The 24454-nt window shown below is 43.3% G+C and overlaps 1 protein-coding gene across 1 annotated transcript; it reads left to right on the top strand.

Annotated features, from left to right (window-relative positions):
- The first annotated feature begins 7910 nt into the window (after positions 1 to 7910).
- LOC309664463 (dihydropyrimidinase-like) lies at positions 7911 to 23313 on the top strand. Its single transcript, XM_082469932.1, has 2 exons — positions 7911 to 9138; positions 22874 to 23313. Exons 1-2 carry the CDS (start codon positions 8881 to 8883, stop codon positions 23120 to 23122), a joined length of 507 nt encoding a protein of 168 aa, XP_082326058.1. The 5' UTR covers positions 7911 to 8880; the 3' UTR covers positions 23123 to 23313.
- Positions 23314 to 24454: the final 1141 nt, after the last annotated feature.

Below are 24454 nucleotides of genomic sequence, written 5' to 3'. Positions count from 1 at the left end.
ATATGTAAGCTTTACTAAGGAGAAATAATAGAGTGTGGTGGGAAAGCATGGACTCTGAAGTCAGACACATAACAGTTTGACTCCTGGCTCTGCTACTTTAGGAGTTTTATAACCGAATAAATCACTTGATCTCAGTAAGCCTTGTTGTGTCATCTGAAAAATGGGCTAACATCCAGGCTTGAGGGTTACTGTAAGGATTAAACTAAAGAAAGAAATAAGAGGTTGAAATAAATTTTAATTGTGATTATTACAGACTCATTTTCAAATAAAAAGGACCTTTTTTTCGAGCTCCCCTCCACTGAGTGTTATGCATTTTGTATATTAGTAGAGCTTTCTTTAAGAGCATATTTCTTACAGTAATCATTCTCCTGTTTTCTTGATTACAGGGCAACTTATGGCTGTATCTCAATGAAAAGTAGATTCACTAAACAAAGGTAGAGTGGCATCTTGGCACAGACGTCTTTATTTTATTATAAAAAGGCCAAAATGGTGATCTTCCATAGAGCCCCAGACCAAGAAAGATGTGGCTACAAGCTATGGACTTCGTAACATATGTTGAGCGAGTATAAATAAAAGACATACAGAGAAGTGATTTCTATTAAAAAATTATAGTAACAAACAATATTAAAAAAACTTTTCTCAATTTCACTACAGTATCAAATTTCACTTGAATATTTATACTTCTCTCATCTGCTGAGCTCTGATTTCAAGGAGCATAGAAATTCCTTATCTAATTTGGCTTTTAGATTTAGTTTTTACTTACCTTAAATATAGACTTTGTTATTGTGCATTGTGTAAATTTCAACTTCACTGGGTTCTTATTACTTTCCTTGGGTTGGAACTTACATTATTGCTGTTTTCGATGGAGATTTCACCATACAACATAATTTCCATTTCTCTAGCTCATGAGTTGCCATTAGAGATGTTAGCCAAGTGCACAAAGCAATTCTTCGTAACCTTTTCCTAGATTTGGAATGAAAATAAGCATCCATGTTTAGAGTACTTCCTGAGAACCAACCACAGTACTAGATATATCACACTTTGTTTACCCATTTATCAAATGATGTTTTTTTGAGTTATTTCTCCTTTCTGACTATTAAGAATAATGCTACTATAAACATTCATGTACAAGTTTTTGGGTATATACCTAGGAGTAGAATTTCTGGGTCATAGGGTAACTCTCTTTAACTTTTGAGGCACTGCCAAACCACTTCCCACTGTAACTGTACATTTCATTCCTACCAGCAATGTATGAGGGTTTCAATTTCTCCACATCCTTGCAATGTGAAAATATAATACAGCAAAGAGTCATATTGCTTCCAATCCCAATGAGAAAGGCACTTCCTGAAGCTTCTGCTGATGTTTGAGAGGATAAGCCCTACCCCACAGATTTGTTCTGAGGATTAGAAATGAAGTACATCAGGTACACAGTGAACTCTTCTTAGACGTCACCATGGTCTGTGATAGGTCTTTGAATACAAAAACAAATACCATGCAGTTTTCATTTTCCAGAAGCTCACAGATTAGTGCCCTTAAGTACAGTTACACAACAGACGGGTAGTTGGTATTATCCTTGACCTTAAATCACATTTTCACTGTGCTTGCCTTGTCTAATACTAAATACCTCTCACAGCAAGCAGAACAGTAAGTTTCTCCCAAGACGTATTTGTTTAAGATGAACAAAAGTTTTAATAAAGAAGGAAGATATACAAATCTAGTCCCTTCCAGTTATATTAGAGAAATGAAGTATAAAATGAGATGGCACAGCCAGTGCAGAGACAGAAAGGTTCTAATTCAGAGGGTGTGGGCCCCGGTGGGACAAGTGCAGGTAAAAGGGGCAGCACCTTGACTACTGTCTCTCTCTATCTTATGGTCTTCCTTTTACACTGATGCCTCCAACATCTGGGGCATCAGTCTCGACACTGTCCTGTCTACATAACTGTAAACAGTGTCATGAGGGCTCCAGAACGGCACCTGCTGTCCCTGCTTCAGCCCCAACTGTGGTCACGCTCAGGACCTCCCAGGATTCCTGGAAAAGTTGAGGTAAATCCTAGTAAGGTCCGCCTTTGAATCTTTTCAGCTTTAGACCTTGACAGCATCAACAGCAGGGCATAGGAAGAGTTTTACTAAGTGGCAGAACCGAAGTTGAACTCTCCAGAAGATACCCAGCAACTTACTTTGTTTCCATGTCTCAAGTCAACAAAATACAAAAGACTGAAAGTAGATCAGGGGTTGCCAGGGGCCAGGGCTGGGGGAAGAGGATTGACTGCAAAGGGGCACCCGGAAACTTTTCTGAGTGATGGAAATATCTTCTATCTTGATTGTGGTGGTGGTTACATGACAGCGTGTTTCTGTCAGAATTCATAGTACTGTACACTTGAAAAGATGGATTTTGCTCTATGTGCTTTACTTTAATTTTTGTTAAGAAATTAAATATATAAAATGCATATTCAAACCCTCTTTGGTCTGTGTAGCAAAGTCCAAGTAATTTTTTTAATGATTTACTCTTGACTCTTAAAAAAATAAAACTTTCTCAAAATGAAATCTCAGAGATGGTGGTTTCTGCACTCTCATGTTCATTGCAGCATTGTTTCCAATAGCCAAAACATAAAAGTGTCCATTAACACATGAATGGATAAAAATGTGGCATATATATATATATATATATATATATATATATATATATTTGTGTGTGTGTGTGTGTAAAATTAATAAACAGAAACCTCAATCAAATACAGCTGGGAGACCAGAGGGGGCGCTCTCACCTCCTGCACCTATAGCAGAGCCCCGCAGGAATAATGACTCCTCCTCATTCCTGGCAAGGACTCAGCCAAGGAAAAGCCATGCACTCCTTGTTCACTGTAGCCCTCCCTGCTTCTTTTTCCCTCTCTTAAAGCCTGTTCCTTCCTTTGCCCAGTGGCTTGCCATGGCTGGAGACCCCAAATTGCAATCCTTTGCTGATCCCAAATAAACCCATCTTTGCTGGAGAAATATCTGGCAGTCTATTTGTTTCAGGTCAACAAATGGAATATTATTCAGAAAAAAAAGAAGGAAATCCTGCCATTTGCAACAACGTGGATGGACGGTGAGGATATTATGCTCATAGTGAAACAGATCAGAGAAAGACAAATACCACATATGATCACATATGATCTCACTCATATGTGGAATCTAACAAAACCAGACTCATAGAAACAGAGAACAGATTAGTGATTGTCATGGGCAGGGCTGTAAATGAGTGAAGGTGGTCAAAAGGTGCAAACTTCCAATTATAAGATGAATAAGTTCTGGGGACTTAATATACAGCTTGGTGACTAGAGTTAACAGTACTGTGTTGCGTACTTGAAAGTTGCTGGAAGAGTAAATTTTAAATATTCTCACCACACACACGTACACAAAGTTGTAACTATGTGAGGTGATGGATGTGTTAACTCACCTTATTGTGGTAAACGTTTCACAATATATGCATATATCAAATTATTACATGTACCCCTTACACTTACACAGTGTTATGTGTCAATTACATCTCCATAAAGCTGGAAAAAGTTCTTCTCAAGATCAGTAAAATAATTTCATAAGCTTGTGGATCTCACATTTTAAAAAGTGAAACTATTAATAAGAAGAAAATGCTAGAATAGAGAAATGAAACAGTTGGTTTTGCTAAAAATAATATCTAACAAGCACTATGCTATGGGCTTTACATGAATTATCTCATTTAAAGTGTACAGCCCTTAATGGGTTGCTACCACTATTCAAAAAACGAACAAAACAAACAAAACAAAACAAAACAAACAGACAAAAGAAAACAACAAACCCAAAAAAAAAAAAAAAACCAAGAGGCTTAGGACCATTAAGAAACTCAACCAAGAATCCACAGATGTGGACTTCCCTGGTGGTGCAGTGATTAAGAATCCGCCTGCCAATGCAGGGGACATGGGTTCAATCCCTGGGCCAGGAAGATCCCACATGCCGCAGAGCAACTAAGCCCACAAGCCACAACTGCTGAGCCCGTGCACCACAACTACTGAAGCCTGCGTGCTCTAGGGCCTGCGTGCCGCAACTTCTGAGCCCGCATGCTGCAACTACTGAAGCCCACGCACCTAGAGCCCGTGCTCCACAACAAGAGAAGCCACTGCAATGAGAAGCCCGTGCACTGCAACGAAGAGTAGCCCCGACTCGCCGCAACTAGAGAAAGCCTGTGCGCAGCAGCGAAGACCTAACACAGCCAAAAAAAAAACCCAAAGAATCCACAGATGATAGGTGATAAAACCAGAACTCAAATCTAGATCAATTTGGCTCCAAAGTACAAGCTTTTTAATTTTACTTTATTACATTTTTTCTAATCAAGGGGGCGCTTCCTCTATTTCCTTGAGTATTATTTCACTGCTGAAATATAGTTTGCTAGGAAAGCTCAAAGTAACTTGGAAACCGTGGCACAGTACGCATGAGGTCAAGGGGCAAGAGAGTTTCTGGAAGCATACATTAGTGCTGCTGGCAGAAAGGGCAGAAGAAACCTTTGAGCCGAGCTTGGTGCTCCTAGGCCATCCCTTGAGAAAGCAGCGTCTTTTTGTTCAAGGGGGGACACTGATAGGCACTGTCATAGGCTGAATTACGGGGCGCGAAGATACCCAGATATCTTTCTAGTCCCTGGAACCTGGGAAAGTTACCTTACATGGCAAAAGGGACTTTGCAGATGTGGCAAAGTTAAGGATTTATTGAAATGAAGAGATCATCCTGGATTATCTAGGTGGCATGTCCTGAAAATTTTCCCCCAAGGCAGGTCAGTATTGGTATATTAGATCTGGACTCACTAAATTTGTTTGTTACAGGATGGAGCACTTTTTTTAAACCCTCATGACATTAGTTATCTGAGCAAAAACATAGACCAGCTCCCCAATATTTAGATAACAATCTGAAGCAGCTTTGCAGCCCCATGTCACAAGTGCTCGAGGTATAAAGAGTGATGGATGTAGGAGTTCATTCCGGGATTACGCTCATCCATGTACGTAACCTGAGGCCCAAATGCAGCCAGGATTTGAACCTGGCTTTAGAGTTTGGACTCACATAATGAGTAAATGACAGGTTCCGGAATGAAAGGCTTACCTCCAGCATTTACTGTTAGGTGACCTTGAGCAGGTCCTTTTACCTCAAAAGGCTCATCTGTTAAACAGGGAAATAGTATTTAGCTCAAAGAGGTGTTGCGGAGGACGAAGTAAAATAAGGCATGTGAAGCATTTGGCTCAGTACTGACTTGATTCAGGTACTCAATAAACCTTAGCTCCCGATGCTGGTATTGTTATTCAGGGCTATTATTTCCTCTTTCTGCCTGGGAGGTTCAGGGAAGAGTGCCCTCTGGAGTTGTGCAGTGGCCAGCTTTCTCTCTCTGGTCCTACAGAGACCACTGCCGGCTGCCAGAGAGAAAGATGTTGTCCCTGCTCATGACCGAAAGGTCCCACCAAGCATCGTCCCCCCATGACCTACATCTGGATTTACACTCTGTGCTTGGCACCCTTTCCTAGCACATCCCCTCTGCTTCAGTGGAGGGACCAGAAATAAAAGAGCCCCAAATCTAGAAGGCAAGTCCTTCTTGGTCTCCATTTCCCTTATCTAGACCTGAGAAGAGTTTAGCTCTAGGACTATGCCAGGCACTCCGTGGATGGGCGTCTTGTCCCTGTTCACAGAATCACAAGACTTTTAAAAGTGCAAAGGCTGGGTCTTACGAGCTCTTGTCAACTTAGCTCCTCATTTTTCAGTTGAGGAGAGAGAGGCCCTAAGAGTAAGTGGGTTGCCCAGACTCACACCAGAAGCTTGCATCAGAGCCAGGATTAGACGCCTAATTCCCATCCATGCTGCCTACCTGCCTCTCCTATCGCTGATTCAGGTATAACCTCATCACCCTGCCAGGGACCTTGATCCCAGCGAGGGTCAGGGGACTGGGGCTGCCCAGAGCCCCCAGCTGGGGCGCACTGGAGACGCCCGGCTCTGCCCCCTCTCTCCTTGCTCACTCTGGCTCACACACCCTCGTTGTCTGCTCTTTCTGCCCCACGGACAGCTTTTCCTCCAGAGGAAACAATACCCTGAAATCCCCTCAGAGCCACAGGGGCCTGGAGTAGGAGTGGGGGTGGGTTAGGAGAGTAGGGAAAGCAAACTCAGTGACTCCAGGGCTTCAGAGGACTTAAATACACCTGGGCCTGGTGGCTTTGTTTCCCCAAAACCCTGAGCTGCTCAGTGAAGGAAGTCACCCTTTTCTGCTCTGCCTTTCTGTCCCTTTAGACCATCAGTCAGGGCTGGGAAGGCCTTCCTTTCCAATTGCTCTCACCTACACTTCAAAGTAGATATGTTTCTGTGGGTTAAGCTTTCACAACCTTTGTAACCCTCCTTTAAAATGAGTCCTCTAAGGAGTCATGGCTCCTCAGACACACTTTGGTGTGTTAGTTAATCAAACTGATTCTTTCTCCAGCAAGAAGAAGGCAAAACAGCAGGAGGCTTGCTTCCCGCCTTCCTCCAGTGCCAAGATCATCGTGTCTGGGATTACTTGTTTCATGCCCACTGAGGGCCCGTGTGTCTGGGTGCAGAGGTGGCTGAGTAGGGCAGAGAAAAGGGAGGTGAGGGGTTTCTGAGGACAAGCTTCCCCTCTGAGCACGTTTGCTCGCCTCCCACCCGGCAAGCTGGTGGACGACATCCGGCATCTAGACATGCCCAGCGTCTGGACAGTGGTGGCCAGAAAGGGGGAAGACACCTTCTTTCTGCGAGCTGGCTTTTCTCCTTAAACTTACCCAACACTCTCTTCTGTGCGGTCAGTGAATCTCAATGAGCTATTTCCTTCTGCCTCAGTGACATTCTACAAATCCCCTCTTCTGATCAAGTTTGAGTTAATTAAATGTGGAGAGTTTATGCTGCATTGTGTTACAGGGCATTTTGTGATATAAAGTGTCTGAGATAAAGAAACCTTTGAAATCATCATCTGAGCTTCAGAAAGGATGTCACAACCACCCTGACACCCAATCTTACTTTCCTAGAGTGCTGTTATGTGTGTAGCTTGGCAGAGTTGCATATTTATTATTATTCTTTTCATCTTTACACAATGGTCTTTGGACAATAATTGCATAACCTTCTTGGGCTTCTTATTCCTGGCTTGACAGCCAAATCTATGGCACTTTATTGATGTTTCCTAATTTTTAATCATTTTGCGGTTTGTGTGATCTGAGACTTGAGGAAATTTGATAATAATAACACCTTGCATTCCACTATTAAAAATGCCATCTCCGAGGTCACATGTGACCGACCACCTACTCCCCAAACTCAAAGTACCTTCCCATCCTCTGTCAGTTGATGGTTGAAAAGGACAAAAGAACCAAAGTAAACCAGCTGAAGCAAACACTGGAGAGTCTGAAAGAGGGGACATCAGGCATGGCTGGTTCCAGGAGCACCAACGGTGTCATGAGAACCCAGTTCCTCTCCATCTCTCCTTCCTGTTCTCTGTGTTGGCTCTGTTCACAGGACTAGTCCCTTGTTGTCTTTTACTCCCTCCAGGATTCAAGTCCAGCAGGAAAGAGAAAGCCCCTCATCTGCTCAACCTAACACAAGTTAGGATCAGCTCTCACTGAGCACAGGTAGTCTTCTTGGGACCCGTGTCATCCCCGAACACATCACCGTGGCCGTGAGGACTTCCTGCTGTGATTGGAAGTGCTTAGATAAGCAGATCAGTCCCAGAGCCGGAGGTCCCATCAGTTCCACCCAGGCGAGTGTTCTGAGAATGCACGGGGAGGATTTCCTGCTAAAGAAACTCCAGTGACTGTTGGCAGAACGAGGAAGAGAATAGACGATGCAGCAGCATGCGTCCACCACGCTCCCCACGCTTCCTGCGGCATTCGATCTCGGTGCTCTTGAAATCCCGCACTGCCGTCTTCCCCCACGCAGGGCTCCCCGAGCTCCCTTCTCTCTCACGGCTCCTCCTCTGTCTTCTCTTCATCCTTCTCACCTGGGAGGAAGGGGGTGGTCCACAGCTGTCCAACCCTATCCCCTCAGCTTGACCACGTGGAGGTCACACTCAACTTGCCATCACCTTCTTGGTGCCTTTATCCAGCTGTTCCCTCACCCAGAGCATCGTCCCTCTTCTCACCCCTCCTCTCTCCATGTCCACGTCCTCTGCGTCCTGCTTCAGATACCTCTTTGTGAATCTTCCATATCTAATTTCCTTCAAGGCAGAAATAAACTCCCCCTTTCCTCTAAACTCGTATCTTTAGCCTCTCTCGAAGGTAGAATTTTCTGGTTTCTTTATTGTTATCCATTGAAATATGTATGTGTGTCACTGTTGGCTCTTAGCTCCTTGACGACGAGAATGTCATTTATCTTTGTTCCTCACATAGTTAAGAATATTTAAAAGGAAATCCAGATCAAGTGGTTCTTCGGGGCGTGGGTATTTTCATTGCTGCTGGTGGTGTCTGTCTGTCTCCCTCCCTTCCTCTCTCTCTCTGCCTGTCTCTCTGCATTTTGGTACAGACACACTCTTCATAAAGGGAAGAAATGAGGTGGATTTCTTTCCCCAAAGTGCCTTTTCTTAGAAAGGAAAACAAACGTCCCTCGTCTTTAAAAGTGCCTCCAAGATTTTTCCCTTCCAATGACTGGAAGGGAAAAAATCTCGGTGTACATCCAGGGTCTGGACGTACACCTGGATTCAGGTCGGCGGAACTTTCAGGTCAGACCCCCGCTGACCTCTGCGCCCGCCCCAGCCTTTCGCGCAGGCCCAGCCCCCCGGGGGTGGAGCCGCTCCTCCCCCACCCCCTCGCAGCGGGTCCTTGATAAACCCGGAGCCCCGCCAGAGCGCCCGCCCCGTGCCGCCGGAAGGAGGGCGGCTCCGCAGCGTGTGCGCCCCTCGCCATGGCGGCGCCGTCGCGGCTCCTGATACGCGGTGGGCGCGTGGTCAACGACGACTCCTCGCAGGTGGCCGACGTGCTGGTGGAGGACGGTCTGGTGCGGGCGCTGGGGCGCGACCTGCTGCCGCCCGGGGACGCGCCGGCCGGGCTGCGGGTCCTAGACGCCGCCGGCAAGCTGGTCTTGCCCGGCGGCATCGACACGCACATGGAGTTCCCCTTCATGGGCTCGCGGTCCGTGGACGACTTCTACCAGGGCACCAAGGTACCCGCCTCGCCGCGCCCTGCACCCCGGGATGCCCGCCGAGTCCTCAGCCGCCTCTGAGGCTGCCCCCCGGGGTCTGGCCGGGCCGGCTCGCGCCGGCGTTGCGCGGGGGCCTGAGGGGGCGGGAGCGAGGCGCGGCGGCCTGAGGGGGCGGGAGCGAGGCGCCGGGGCCTGAGGGGGCGGGAGCGAGGCGCGGCGGCCTGAGGGGGCGGGAGCGAGCCGCGGCGGCCTGAGGGGGCGGGAGCGAGGCGCGGGGGCCTGAGGGGGCGGGAGCGAGCCGCGGCGGCCTGAGGCGGCGGGAACGAGGCGCGGCGGCCTGAGGGGGCGGGAGCGAGGCGCGGCGGCCTGAGGGGGCGGGAGCGAGCCGCGGCGGCCTGAGGGGGCGGGAGCGTGGCGCGGCGGCCTGAGGGGGCGGGAGCGAGGCGCGGGGGCCTGAGGGGGCGGGAGCGAGCCCCGGGGGCCTGAGGGGGCGGGAGCGAGCCGCGGAGACCCGAGCGGGGTCAAGGCGCCCACGCTGAGCTTCCTTCTTCTAGGTGGCCCTCCTCGGTGGCATCAGCCCGGCTTTGGCCAAGCCAAAGGAGCAACGGTTCCTTGCAAAGTGGAAGTATCGATACCCTTAAGGTCTAAAATGTCACTCACGGATGCGCGGGTTTTTCCTCGTGGGCCACGCCCTGGTGTGTGTGAAACAGATCGGGCTGTTTAGTGCAGGTACAGGCTGCAAACACTTTCAGAGCAGTTTTGAGGATATATCCGTTACCCAACCGATTTCTAACCGTTTTACTCTCCTTACACCTCTCTCCCTCCACGTTCCCCAGCCCTCTAGGATAGACCAGAATGTTTCACAGAAAAAAGAACCCTCTGACCCAGAGAGAGGGGTCTGGGGCAGGCTGCTGACGCCAACATTTGCAAAGCGTCCTCCTATTTACTAATTATCAACCTTTATCATTAGGCCAATGGTCAAAGTCGTTTGTAGGAAGGATCGTTATCTGTTTTGAAGAGTATTTATTTTTCTCTCTTGCTAAAACGTGAAATTTGCTAAATTTCATTGAATTTATGTTGACATTTAAAATACGTTTTTTTAGATATCCAAGCAATACACGATTATAGACAATTGGAAAAAAATAATAGGAAAGTAGAAAGAGGAAAAGTATTACCCATAATCTCCCAGTCAGTGACAACCCATGTTTTGGTGTATTGTCTTTATGGTTTTCATATGCTTTATTTTACATAATTGAGGTTGTATTGTGCATGTGTGTATGAATGTGTGTACCTGTATTACAAAAGTTTTGTAACCTGTTGTATTCAATTATAGTACAGGCACTTTCTGTTATCACAGACTCGTCATTCACTAAGTGCATTGCTGATGGCAGGGCATTCCATTGACACCCCCGTTTGCCAAGTGGGGACCTGCTGCTATGGCTGACCATCAGTCACCAGACCCACTAGCGTTATTCCCCCTCATTATTTCCCTTTCTCTGATCAGGGTTCCAGATGAAGCAGCCAAGAAGAGGGGTTAGAATGTTGCCAGGGCAGGACATTCCTTCTCATTCTCAAGTTTATCTGTGCATGCCCCAAGACCCTGGGAGGTGGTTCTTAGTTTTCTATCTGTTCTTGGCCATTCTGGGATTCCAGTGTGGAGAGATTTACGGTTCCATACTTAGAAGGCAGGTTTTTGTAGCATATATATATATATATATATATATATATATATATATAGTCTGTTCTCACCATTTGAAAGAACTTACTCACCAGTTGATTCTGTAGGCGTTTCTGTACTTAAAGGTTGTCAAAACATTAAAGGAAAACATGTTTTTCATGAGCTTAGGATCACAAGCGGAAAATGATATGGTCCGAGATAAGGTCAAAGATTTAGCAAAGACTAAATTCACGTGGAACATTAAACAGTACTCACAAAAGGGCCAAGTTGCAAAAGTCTACTGCAAAATTGGTTGGTTGAATCCCAGGACATCCCCATCCCCCAAACAGATGAGGCTCCGTAAAATGGAACCAGCCAGGTAAATACAGATAAACATGAGCATTAAAGTACTGGCCTGAGTTCTGAAAGAAGGGCATTGTGGAGTTATTTTGTCCTCTTTTCTAGAGTCTTCACGATAATTCCCAAGGCAATGTTGATGGAGTTTCTGGTTTGGGGAAACAGGGACAAAGAAGTCTTTTGTAAATGCTCATCATACTATATACCAAACTTGAAAAACATCTTATGAATACTGTTAAGTAACATTTACTTTATCAAGTCCGTGCTATGTACTAGACACTGTGCTAAACTGTGCATTGTCTTCCAACAATCCCAGGTGCCATTGTCTACTCTTCGCAATTGAAGAAACTGAAACTTAAGTCACTTGCCCAAGGTCGCACACCTGGTAAGTGGTAGAGTGGCTCTTCAAATTCAGGACTGCCTGCCATCCCTAGAGCTCTTACCTACTAGGTTCTCTTCCTTTCTGAAATGATGATTGAAAAAAAGTCTAATGTTTAGATTCGTCAGAATGGCAGTAGGTAGATGAAAAAGCTGTAAATGTAAGGTGTGTGTTACTGTGAGAAGTCTTTTGTCAAAGACAGAGCAAAGTCATCTTTCAGAAATACACTAGCCCTTCTTTACCTTCCCGACACTGGAGGCAGTTAAGGTTGTCAAAATAAATACACATGTCATGGTGTGGGTTTGTGAGACATTTATACGTGCATTTATAGCCACATCATCCCTAAGGCTACAGAAATGGGTACCTTAAGTACAGAAAGCCATAAAGTAAGAACGATATATCATGCTTTCAGGAGATGGGCCCCCAAAGGTTAGACCAATAGCTGTGTGCTTCCTGCAAGCATAATGCTAATCATTTATAATATCTGACAAACAGAAGGGATACTATTTGTGGTGGTCTATGTATTGATCACTAGATTGTGATGGACCCCAGTTTTAAAAATGAAATATAGGTCAACCAAAGGTTACATATTTTGGAAATCTAATTCGTGTCAGAGGTAGGTTTAAAGCTTATAATTGATTTAGTTAATTACAGGTAAAAGCTTTCCATCTGATATAAGTAATGGAAATAGCGTTCTGCTTTAAAGAAATCATATTTCATTTTGTTGGTCTAGACTGGATGTACAGTGGTCTTGCAGTAATTCAGTATCCATCGTGAAAGACAGTGGGACTTTTTTATTCAAATGGGTATTGAAAATTAGATAAACTTGAAGGAAATACGACTTTGCTTTTACTACATCCTGTGATAAGAGAATGAATTAAAAGGACTTGGCCAGTCTTCAAATATACGTATTTGTATTCAGACATAGATACAGCTTGGCGTGGGTGGACTCACATTGAAAACCTGGCAGCATCAGTAGCTGGCAAAAGGATCTTTTTTTTTTTTTTTTTTTTTTAATTGAGAAAATGCAGAACACTTTTTTTTGTAAAGGACAAAAAGTCCTCAAAATTATCAAGAGAGAAAATTATACTTTGCTCTGGAACATTTTGGTAAAATGCCATGGAGGTGATTACTTATAATAAGGCAGTGGAAGGTACATGATTAAGCACATATTTATGGTTGTATTTATAGAGCTTCCTCACCTGGTAGAAGAGCTGTGATTCAGAGAGCTTGGTTACAAACCAAATCCCTTATTTTGTTTCTTGCTGGCGCTCCAGGATGGTTTTCAGAAGCTGTGCATGCTGACTGCATGACCTTGGGCAAGTCACTTCCTCTACTGGTGTTGTCAGCATTTCCGAATCTGTAAAACAAGGCAATAGTTAGAACATCTCGGATTAAATTTTTTTTCTAAGTAATGAAAAATACATATATTTATCATTCAGGAAAATGCTGGAGCATTATATTCGCTGATCATACATAGTTGAATGAAGACACTGCTTTTTTTTTTTTAAAAAAGGAAAATACAGAAGAGTATAAAGAAAAATAATATATAAATCATCTATAATTTCAGCATTTTGCTTTTAACATTTTCCTTTCAGATTTTTCTTTTTGGGGGCACATATAAACATTTTTCCTTCTACTAACTGGTGCGTACACTTTGGAATCAACCTTGTTCGTTAAACCTTTCCCCCACGGCCTTCACTGTTGTCAGAGAACGTGATTTCTGTGGCCTGTTGACATCTCCGAGGCTAAGTCCCAGATCTTTCTCTCTGGTCTTGTATCTCTTCCGCATCAGGCTTCCATTTCTGCCCATCGACAATGAATGTCCCACAGGCGCCTCAAACTTCAAGTGCTCGACCCATTTTTCATCCTCTGTTTCCCCAACTGTTAACAGCTCCACTCTCATCTTGTTCGTGTTGGACATTTTGGTGGTTTCCAGCTTTTTTTGGCTTGTGCATAACAATGTTGTGACGTAATTCATCACTCAGATTCCTGATGATTGACGGAGAAATCACCCCTCAGGGTGAAATGCCTGGGCCAGTGAGTGTTAGATCCATCCTAAAGGAGTCTAACATACATCCAAATTGCCTTTCAATTTATGCCCCCCTCACAGCAGTACATCCTAATTCCCATCTCACTGCATCCTAGCTAATTGTGGATATTGACTTTTTAAAAATCTATGCTAATTTAATAGGAAAAACATAGAATTTCGTAATGTTTTTAAACAAGCATTTCTTTAATTGCTTGCAAGGCTGAGCTTTGAACATTCTTGTGTTAATAACTTCCATGTTCCAGCTGTAAGAGTGTATAATTCTGTCATTTCCTTCAGTGGCTATTTACTGATTACAAAGTTAATCTTTGCACTAATCAGAGGAAGAAAATAAAACCACCTCAAAGATTAATTTGCAACCACTTGACATTAAATAGGGCTTTCGGCCTATTGAAGGTATTGTGTGTTAGGAATCCTTTCACTGAATTTTACAGAATCTGGGACTTGCCTTCTTTCAGTTTTCATACTTGAGTTTTGCAGGCTTTTCACTTCCACTGCTTGTTTTCTCCCTCATTTATCTGGACTGCATGCCTTCAGTGTCTGACAGGGGTAGTCAGGATTCAAGGTTTCCTTGACGTTGCTGTCGGGAAAGAAACATTTTTCCTCTAACCTCTTATGTTCAGTTTTTGGGGGCCCACAAATTAAACTGACAAAAGACAGATTCACAAGAGAAAAGACAGATTTTTAAAATTCATGTACATGCAGTGCAAGTTCACAGAAAAATGTGCTTCAAGGAGGCAGTTAGAATTTGGTGCTTCTATATCACCTTAACAAGGGAAGGGGAGGGGAAGAAGGGCACTTATGGAAAAGCAAATGACTTTTAGGAAAGACCAGTGGGTTCTTAGGGGAATAGATGGAGATACGATAGTTCATGACGAGGTCTATTTAGGTGCAGTGCAGGCTTCTAGTCTCAGGTGGTAAGAGTCATCTTCCTGGAAAGGCATTTATGACAATTCAGTTCTTTTGAAAAGCTCTGCTTTTAGGCAGCTAAGGGAGTTCAGGAAAAAAAGCCTATTCTCAAATGCCTTCAGCTCAAAATGATTTTTATGCCGCGGTGGCACATTCTGGACCTTGTCACTGCCGTCTAATATGGAATAACCTTAAGCTAAGGAATTTTCAAGTTGATAGTTATGTTCCGTGAATTCAGTCAACAAATAGTTCTTGGGAACCCACTACGAGCCAGGCATTATGGTTGGGGTTATAGAGATGAAAACTGTGGTCTTTGCTTGCAATGGCAGACAGACTGGAGGTATATGGGGTTCTAATTTATCTTGGCTTTAATAATAAATTATATACAGTGGACTTTTGGACTTGTAGACTTAACTTGGACAATTTGTGACTATTTTTGAGTGAACAATTTTTGATCTGGCATTTCCCCTTGTGTTTAGTAACCATTTATAATTGCTGGCATCGCTGGGCTGCATTTCCAATAGGTGAGCCTCAGCAACTCCCCAGAGCCTTCTCCTCAACACCGTTCTGTGCTTTTTCTCAGATGTCAAGTGACAGTTGAGGGAGGACACTGCAATTTTTCTGTTATGCTTCATTGCATCTAATAGAGGAATTTCATGTTATAGTGAGAGTCATGCGTTCCTGAGCCCTGAGGATCTGTTCACACGTAAAAGCTTAAAATAAAACAAACCATAATCTTTTTATAAAAACAGGAAATTATTGGAGGCATAGATATAGAAATAGGCTATAATTCTGTTTTGTTAAAAGTCCTCGTTAACGCTGATGAGGTAATGGGCTTGGGACAAAACTGAGCATTCAGCTTTCAAGTGTGCTCAGAGTCTACATTCTACAGTAACATTTTCATAGAAGGATTTCAGAAACCGCACAGCCAGGGCTAGCAATATTTTTGAGAAACAAAATTTCACATGAATATGCAACTTGCGCAGCTTTCCCACTTTGCTGTTGGAAAAGTGAACCATCTTAATTCTTCCATCTCATAATTTCTGGGAGACATTCATTGGCCTCTCTTCCTTTCTTCCTTAAACATTTAAAGAGTATTTATGTACTAGGCACTGTAACAGGCACAGGGCCTATGGAGATGAAACTACATCAGCTAAATCAGAATCTCTGGGGGGCAGGATAAAAGTTCCCTAGACCATGCCAGTGTGCAGCCAGGGTTAAGAGTCGCTGGACTAGGTAGAGAGGGGACAGGGAGAGAAGAGTATGGGTGACTTGTCTCTCCGAGGTGGAAAGGAACTCAGATCATGCAGGGCTTTATGGGCTGTGTAATAATTGTTTTCTTCATCGTGAGAGCAGAGGGAAGTCAATAACAGATTGGAAGTGGCCCAGACTAACTGGTCTAGTCTAGTCAGAAGATGAGGGTGGCACAGGGCAACGGAGGTGCAGACGCAGGAAGTATGGAGACTCATGGAGTATGTAGGGGAAGGGATAGGTTGCTGATGGATTGGATTTGGGGATGTAAGGAAGGGAACAGGTAGACGTCAAGGGTGCCTCTTGAGTCTGTGGTTTGCACAGTGGGATGGGTGATGGTGTGATGAATATTTCACATTTGGGGAGGCAAGGAGTGTGGAGAGGCACTGTGGAGGACATCTTTACAAAGCTGGATATGCTTCTAGAGTTGGAACGTAAACTGGGATCATGAAGTTTGTTCTCATAAGTCTTAGTGACTATGAGAAGTCTGAAAATTCAGCCACGTGTTTTTCTCCCTAAGGCTCAAATGTACTGTTGGATTTCTTTTTGTTTTATTTGGGTCGAGCAGGTCCTCTGATAAATTTTAGGGAAACAAAGTCACTTGTTCTAGGATGAGCTTAGAAATGAAAATTCAGTGACCCCATAAAAGGAAAGAAAATCCTTGGGATGCTTTCAATAATGATTTACAACCTAATACAGTCTTAAATAAAGTCTTGTGTTCTGTCATATTATGACCCCACTGTTGGTTAAGAGTTTATCCCAATTTATGTTCTATCACGTTTTCACGTAAGACAGCACATGCTCTTTTCCCCTCAAGACAAGGTTTTAGACAAATTGGAAGGTTTTCAAGGGAGAACAGCCAAAGTAATTAGGAGCTGAAAGAACTGATTTATGAGCCAAGATTAGAAAAGGCAAAGGCATTTTGTTTGGCTACCTGACAAATAAAGGAGAAGTCAATCAGCAATAAATACAAAGGAAACAATTAGGTTTTATATAAAAATATGAAAGAAATTTTCACCCTTTACTGGTTCTCCCTCCCCTAAACTCTCTTCATTCTTCAAATGTTGATCCTGGTGAACATTTTGTGAAGTGAATCTAGACGCATCTGATGTTAAAAGCAATTCAATGAATACTGAAAATATCCAAGGTGAGCTAGGAATGAGATGTTCTGCTGAGTTGGTTTGCTGGATAAAGTTAATTATCCCATGGCTAACAAGTGTGTGGAGGCCAAGAAGCACTGATATGGGCCTTTCCTTGTAACTCTTCTAGGGGCGCATTATTTCAATGGCAGGTGTCGCAGTGATGAACATCACATGAGCTTAATGAAGTTGCGTCTCATTTGTGAATTTACAATTTATAATTTGATGGGACTTGTTTTGTTTTGGTATGGCTTTGGGTTTCCTAAATGCTTGATTCATTTTACCAACCTATGCCTTTCTCCAAGTAATGATTCACTGATGACCTGGGGCAACAGGCTGGAAGTCAGATCACACTAAATGGAAGATGGGATAAGGGGGAATGGCCTGCATAGGGTTGAGGCCCAGAGTAGGCTGAATGTAAGACCTCCTGCTCAAAGCTGTATCCTCCTCCATGTTCCCAATGAGGATTTACCAGCTGTGAGACCCTGGAGAGTCATTTGACCTCTCTGAGCCTCATTATCGTCAACTGTAGAATAAGAAAAGCAATTTCTACCTCTCAGGACTGTAGCAAGGCTTCGTTCAATGAGCTAACGTGTGTAAGATGCTTAACCCAGGACTGGGCATTTGAACAAGCTCTTCTTTCAAGAGGCAGATACTTCCCGGGAGGGGCAGGTCTCCTTCACAGCTCCTGGTGTCCCCTCTAATTGGGATTATAGAACTGCAGCTCTGGCACGTGGCTCCCTGGATCCAGTGGAAAGAAGGCAACGTTTCAGATCTTGAAATAATAGGGATTTGAGATAACTTTGGGCAGCCAAGGGACCCTGGATAACCAGAGAGAACGGAAGAGGCAGGAGGAAGAAAGAGGTTCCAAGGAGGCTGGGGCGCTGACTGTCCGGCCACTGTTTGCCAGGTCCCAGAGTAGCAGCCAGGATCCCTGCGGCAGGTGGATGGATAAAGCCCCAGGGGTTTGGAAAAAGACAGGTTCCGTTTTCAATCCATTGCCTAGGATTGGCCCAGGCTGTCCTGTCCCAGGCACTATAGTTTTTCTAGATCTGTTCCCATTTTGAGGGTGAGGAGAAGGAGGAAATTAGGGAGGAGAAACAGAACAAGAAGAAACCAAAGAAGACAAGTGGTTGCTCCTTTACTGTTCATTAGGGAGATAGAGCATTTGTGATAAATCCTTATTTATGGGCTTTTAAATGATAGCCCCAGGAATTTCAATTTGCTGTAGTTTAAAAAGAAAAAAAAAAAGTGGCCATTTGACCATCACATCTTCAGTCTCATAAGAGGCCCATCGAAGTTGAACTACTTAATTTATATGGCATATGCATGCATACCTGGATTTGTATCACATATATGTAAAATCTTTATTTTTTTCTTCTTTTGAAAGTTAGGCTTTGTTATAGAAAATGTAGCAACTACTGAAAATAAAATTGAACTAGAGGAAAATTAAAAGGATCTGTAGTCACTCCACCCAGAAACAGCCACTGGCTCAGACCTGTTTTGTTTTCTTGCTAAGGGTTGGTATGTTCTGGAGCATGTTGCCATGGCGTCTCTGTCTCTCTGGTTATTTCCCCTGACCTTGGGACCCCTCTGGCCTCCTCTGCAAGGTGACTGCCACATCTTTCTCCTGCGTTTGAGTGCTCTTGTGCTCGGGGCTGCGTTTCTCTGTCTGCAAACACACAGAGTGGACATGTGCCTGAGCACCTCATGCTCAGGGTGCTCTCCGCAGAATTCATGCTCCCTCCAAAGACCAGATCGGCTGCCCTCCTCTGTCCCCTCATCTGCCACCTCTCAGTCACTCCAGCCAAAATCAGCTCCTGGACTCCCGTCACCCCCGCAGCCAGCCAGCCACTGCCTTGCCCTCTGGGAACCATTGCTTCACACATCCCAGTCATCTTTTTTTAAAGTACAGTTGGTTTAGAGTAGTATGTTGGTTTCAGGTGTACAGCATAGTGAGTCAGTGTTTTTGCAGATTATACGCCATTATAGGCTATTACAAGATAATGGGTATAATTCCCTGTCCTGTACAGTATATCCTTGTTGCTTATCTGTTCTATACATAGTTGTTTGTATCTCTTAATCCCATACTTCTTATTTGTCCCTCCCCATCTTCCTTCTCTCCTTTGATAACCACAAGTTTGTGTTCTCTATCTGTGAGTCTGTTTCTCTTTTGCATGTAGATTCTGCCCTTTACCACTTTTCTGCTGATGCTTCCTCACGGACCCTTTTCTCAGAGTTTCTCCCCTGCTGTCAACTGTTACTGAAAGCACTGGCTCTGGAGCCCAATGACCTGCGTCCAATCTTGCCTTTGTTACTCTCTAGCTGTGAGATGTGGGGAGTTATTTCATGGTGCTGTTCTCAGTTTCCTCAACCCTGAAAAGGGGTTAACAATACGACCTGCTGCAGAGCTGATGAGATGGTTAAAACACTTAGGACATCAGAATAGTTCCTGGCACATAATAAGCACTCACTACAAGTTAGATACTATTATCCTTATCGGCAACTGCACATTTATGTCCTAATGCTAATTCAAATCCCAGCTTCCTCTGATCTGTTTCCTTCCTCTGAATTCCCAGGAGTCTTTTCCTCTTCTAGGGAGCTTAGCAATTTTAACTTCCCTTTAGCAATTCCTATACCACATTTACTATGGAAGTGTACTTGCTACCTATTATTACCATCTGATTATTTGATTATAATTGTTTGTGCATGTTTCTGTCTCCCCCTCTAGACGGTCTGATTATTTGTGTGTGTCTGATTATTAGTGTGTCACATGGTGCAGTGACCAGGTGAACCACTGGGGGGTCCAGTTTCTTCCATTTAGTCCCTTAGTCCTTGCTCTGTACAAGATCAAGAAATGGGCAGATCAAGAAATGGACAGTGTCAAAACACAAGAAACTGGTGATGTTGGTTGCTTCCTGGAAGTCAGAATTGGAGGGAAGACTTTTCATTGCATTGTGTGTAACAGCCCACTCACTCCCTGTAATGGCTTACTTGGGTAGACATTTTTTTGGTAATAATTTTATGAAGATGTAATTGATATACAATACCAGTTAGCCATTTAGAGTGTACAGTTTAATGTTCTTTAGTATATTCACAGAGCTGTGCAACCATCACCACAATCAATTTTAGAACATTTTTATCTCCCCAGAAAGAAGCCCATACCCTTTAGCTATCACCCCAACTTTCCCCAACCCCCCTGGCTCCAGGCAACCACTATTCTACTTACTGTCTATGGATTTATCTCTTCTGGACATTTCATATAAATGGAATCATATGATATGTGATCTTTTGTGACTAGATTCTTTCACTTAGCATCATATTTTCAAGGTTCATTCAAGTTGTAGCAAGTGAATCAGAACCTCATTCCTTTTTATGGCCAAATAATATTCCATTGTATGAATATACCACATTTTGTTTATCCATTCATCAGTAGATGGGCATTTGGGTTGTTTCCACTTTTTGATTATTATGGATAATGCTGCTCTGAATATTTGTGTACAAGTTTTTGTGTGGACATGTTTTCATTTCTTTTGGGTATATACTTAGGAGTGGAATTGATGGGTCATATGGTAACTCTCTGAGGAACTGCCAAACTCTTTTCCAAAGTGGCTGCATCATTTTATTTATATTTCTACCAGCACTGTATCTAGTTTCCCCACATCCTGCATGTGATAGACATTTAATATGGAAAGAATTGCTCTTTAAGCTTGATTTTCTAGTTCAGTAGACACTAAAAAAGTACTTTCTTCCAACACTTTAATTAACAGCACTTTCTATTAGAAAAATGCCCTTCAGCCTCAAGGGATATCTGTCAGAAGACATTTTAGAAGGAAGAAGGTGAGAAGGTTAATCTGCATTCGAATAAAAATATAGAGCCTAAGGGATTTTTTCTGGTATTGTCATTATACCAATAGGGATTTCTTAAGAAATGCAAATATGCATTGTTTTGCCATGCATAAGGCAATTGTTATCGAAAGATAAAGTACAGGATCCTGTATAAATAGTGAGATTTCTGAGAGCAAAAAGAGTTGGAGTGGGACCAAGTGACTTAAGGACAAATAAAAATCCATTGAAGTAAGCAAGAACAAGGAGCTAGAAAATAGAGCTCATGTAGCAGCTGGGACCTTGGGAGCACTCGGCATGTCTGGGGGCCTGTGAGTGGGGGGGAAGGTGACAGGGGTGCAGACCTGGGAGGGAAGCTGGTGGCACTCCCTTCTTTGTTGTAACATGACCATGTTTCTGGTGGTGAGATGAGTCAATGTATGAAAAGTGGGGAAATGCCTGATTCTAAAGCAGTGGTGCAAAGGCTCATCACTCATTGTGGGCTGAAGCTTATGAAGCACTTACCGTGAGTCAAACACGGTATTAAGCACTTTATATACGTCACCCCAGTTTAATCCTCCCAACAACCCTATGGTTCAGGTACAATTATTGTCCTCACTTTACAGGTTAGGAATCAAAGGCACACAGAGGTTAAGAAATTGCTGTCTACACTCCCACGTTCATTGCAGGATTATTCACAATAGTCAAGATATAAATAAATTAACGTGTCCATCTGTGAATGAGTGGATAAAGGAAATATGGTGTATGTGTACAATGGAATATTATCCAGAAAGAGGGAAATCCTGCCATTTGTGACAAAGTGGATGGACCTTGAGGACATTGTGCTAAGTGAAATAAGGCAGACAGAGAAACCCAAATATTACATGATCTCACTTATATGTGAAATCTAAAAAAACCAAACTCAGAGAAACCAAGAGTAGAATGGTGGTTGCCAGGGGCTGGGGACGGGGCGCATGGGGGGAATGGGGAGCTGTTGATCAAAGGACACAGACTTCCAGTTATAAGGTGAATAAGTTCTGGGGATCAAATGTGCAGAATGTACAGAACAATACTGTACAAGGAAAGAAGGAAGGAACGAATTAAGGAAGGAAGGGAAGGAGGAAGGACGGAAGGAAGGAAGGAAGGAAGGAGGGAAGGAAGTGGTTAAGGAATTGCTCAGAGTACCATAGCTGATAAGTGCTGAATCTGAGCTGTGCCCTGGAACCAATAAGCCTCTTTGGTCGGTGCCCTTAACCAGTGCACTAGTATATCCCTGCCTATGTTTTTTTTTTTCACCTACATTGTCTGAACACAGCAGTTAAAACCACATTTAACCATCTTTTAATCTTAGTTTAAATAAAATCAAAGCCAGTAATTAGTCAAAGACGTGATTTAATAACTTAATAGTTTTTAATCCAGTTGTAATGTAACATAGTGTAACATGCCAGGGAAAATAGAAGCTTCGAGGCAGATCGCGCAGGGCCTTGTAGATCATGTTAAAAAGATTAAACGCTATTCCAGAGGCAGTGAGAAGCATTCAGTTTTAAGTCTTGGAGTCAAGGGGCCCCATCTGTGCTTTGGAATTTCCCCCTAATTGCAAAAAGGGGTTTGCATTGGAGGAAGTAAGAGCAAAATTGGGGACATAAAGATCAAGCTGAGGGGTGACACTAAGACCAGAGCATTGGAGATGGATTAGAGGGGACAGCTGAGAATTAAGGAGTCACCAGTTGGTTGTGGAGAATGAAGGAGAGGTGGGAATCACGTGAGTCTCCCAGGATTCTGTGTGGAACACAGTGTAGTTAGAGATACAGTTCACCAAGATTGATTCTAATGAAATGGATTGTACAATGATGTTTTCTTGAGAAGAAAAATGTTTGAATCGTCTCTGTTTTTCCATTTTGGTTTTTCTTTACAGCCTTCACTATTTTCTTTGGTCAAAGCCATTTTCATTTCATCAGACGTGTCATTCTTTTTGCAGAAGCAATTCCAGCTCTTTGAATACTTCAAACTTTAATTTATGGGACATCTATTCATGTCTCTCTAGATCTTTTAAACAGGCAGCATCTTTGTGCAATTTCCTGGACCCATCAAGTTTGCCCGAGTGCTTGCAAATGCATGTTGTTCAAGGAGATAAATGACTCAACTAGAAAACTGTTGGCTAACCTGTTGAAACTCTCTTGTGATTCCAGGCTGCCCTGGCAGGAGGCACCACCATGATCCTTGATTTCGCCATTCCTCACAAAGGCCACTCCCTCATCGAGGCCTTCGAGACCTGGCGAAGCTGGGCTGATCCCAAAGTCTGCTGTGACTACAGCCTTCATGTGGCGGTGACATGGTGGAGTGAGCAGGTGAACCACTGGGGGGTCCAGTTTCTTCCATTTAGCCCTTTAGTCCTTGCTCTGTGCAAAGATCAAGGAACAGGCAATGTCAAAACATAAGAAGCTGGTGATGTTGGTTGCTTCCTGGAGGTCAGAATTGGAGGGAAGACTTTTCATTGCATACTCTTTTGTACTGTTTGAATTTTGAATCATGTGAGGTATTATCAATTTAGAAAACTAAAAAAAATTTTAAAGCATATGAAGGTGGTAGGATAAATCCCTTATACTCATTCACAAAAGACTTTCCTAATATTTAACTCATGAATTGTAAATACTTTAAATGTAATTTTTAAAAGTACTGGACTTCTCAACTTCAACAATACAGGACGCTTTTAAGCAGTCTTTTCCCACAGATCAGAACTTTAGTTAGAAATGTTTTTAATATCTGGGAAAAAACCAAGGAAGCGACAGACTGGGAATGTGTTCAAGGCCTTCTCCCAGCTGTGCACTAACCTGGTGCTCTGCGAACATCAACACCTGGTCAAAGCATTTCAAAACAGAGCTTACACAACCTTCCGTATCTGCTAATTATTTAGGTCATGGCAGAAATGATAACATGATTCAGACAGAAAAGACAGTTTTGAGAGATGTTAAAATATGTTTATTTTTTTTCCCGTGAAAACATGTATGTGTACTTTGGAAGAAACTTTTACTTGTGGTTTAAATCAATAACATGTTTTTCCACATTGAACTTAATTCAGAACTCGTTTTGCCAGAAAGGGCTCACGGGATGACTTTATTTGAAGTTACCATGTAACTTATGTCCCTCCTTCCTTCCCAAATTTGGACTGTAGACACCAAGTTAATATAAAACAAGTAATCAGTCTTTAACAGATAGTTCAGCAAACATACTAGCAAGGTTTATAGTCCAGAGAAAAAGTTAATTTTTCCCCAGAAACGCCATTCTAACTGAGGCATCTTATCTCTTTCGTGCTTTTAGGGTCTTCCTACCTTCCTACCTTCCTTCTTCCCTCCCTCCCTCCCATCCTTCCTCTCTATCTCCCTTCCTTCTTTCCCTTCTCGCTTCCTCCTTTCCTCCCTCTCTTGTTTTATAAGATAGAGCAAAGGTGAAGATGTTTGCCCTTACCAGCGTTTCTCACACTTTAATATGCAAATGATTACCTGGTGAATATTGTTAAAGCACAGATTATGTTCAGTAAGTGTATTAGTTTGCTAGGGCCGCTGTAACAAAGAACTACAAATTGGGTGGCTGAAACAACAGAAGTGTACTGTCTCACAGTTCCGGAGGCTAAAAGTCTGAGATCAAGGTGTTGGCCGTGTTGGTTCCTTCTGAGGGCTGTGAGGAAGAATCTCTTTCATGCCTCTCACCAGCTTCTGGTGGTTTCCTGACAATCTCTGGTATTGTTTGATTTGTAGGAGCATCACCTGAAT

The sequence above is a fragment of the Balaenoptera physalus genome (genome assembly GCF_965194825.1).
Source record: "Balaenoptera physalus genome assembly, chromosome: 7".
Classification (NCBI taxonomy): domain Eukaryota; kingdom Metazoa; phylum Chordata; class Mammalia; order Artiodactyla; family Balaenopteridae; genus Balaenoptera; species Balaenoptera physalus.
Note: the sequence above shows the minus strand (reverse complement) of the source record. Positions and strands in the feature narration are given on the sequence as shown.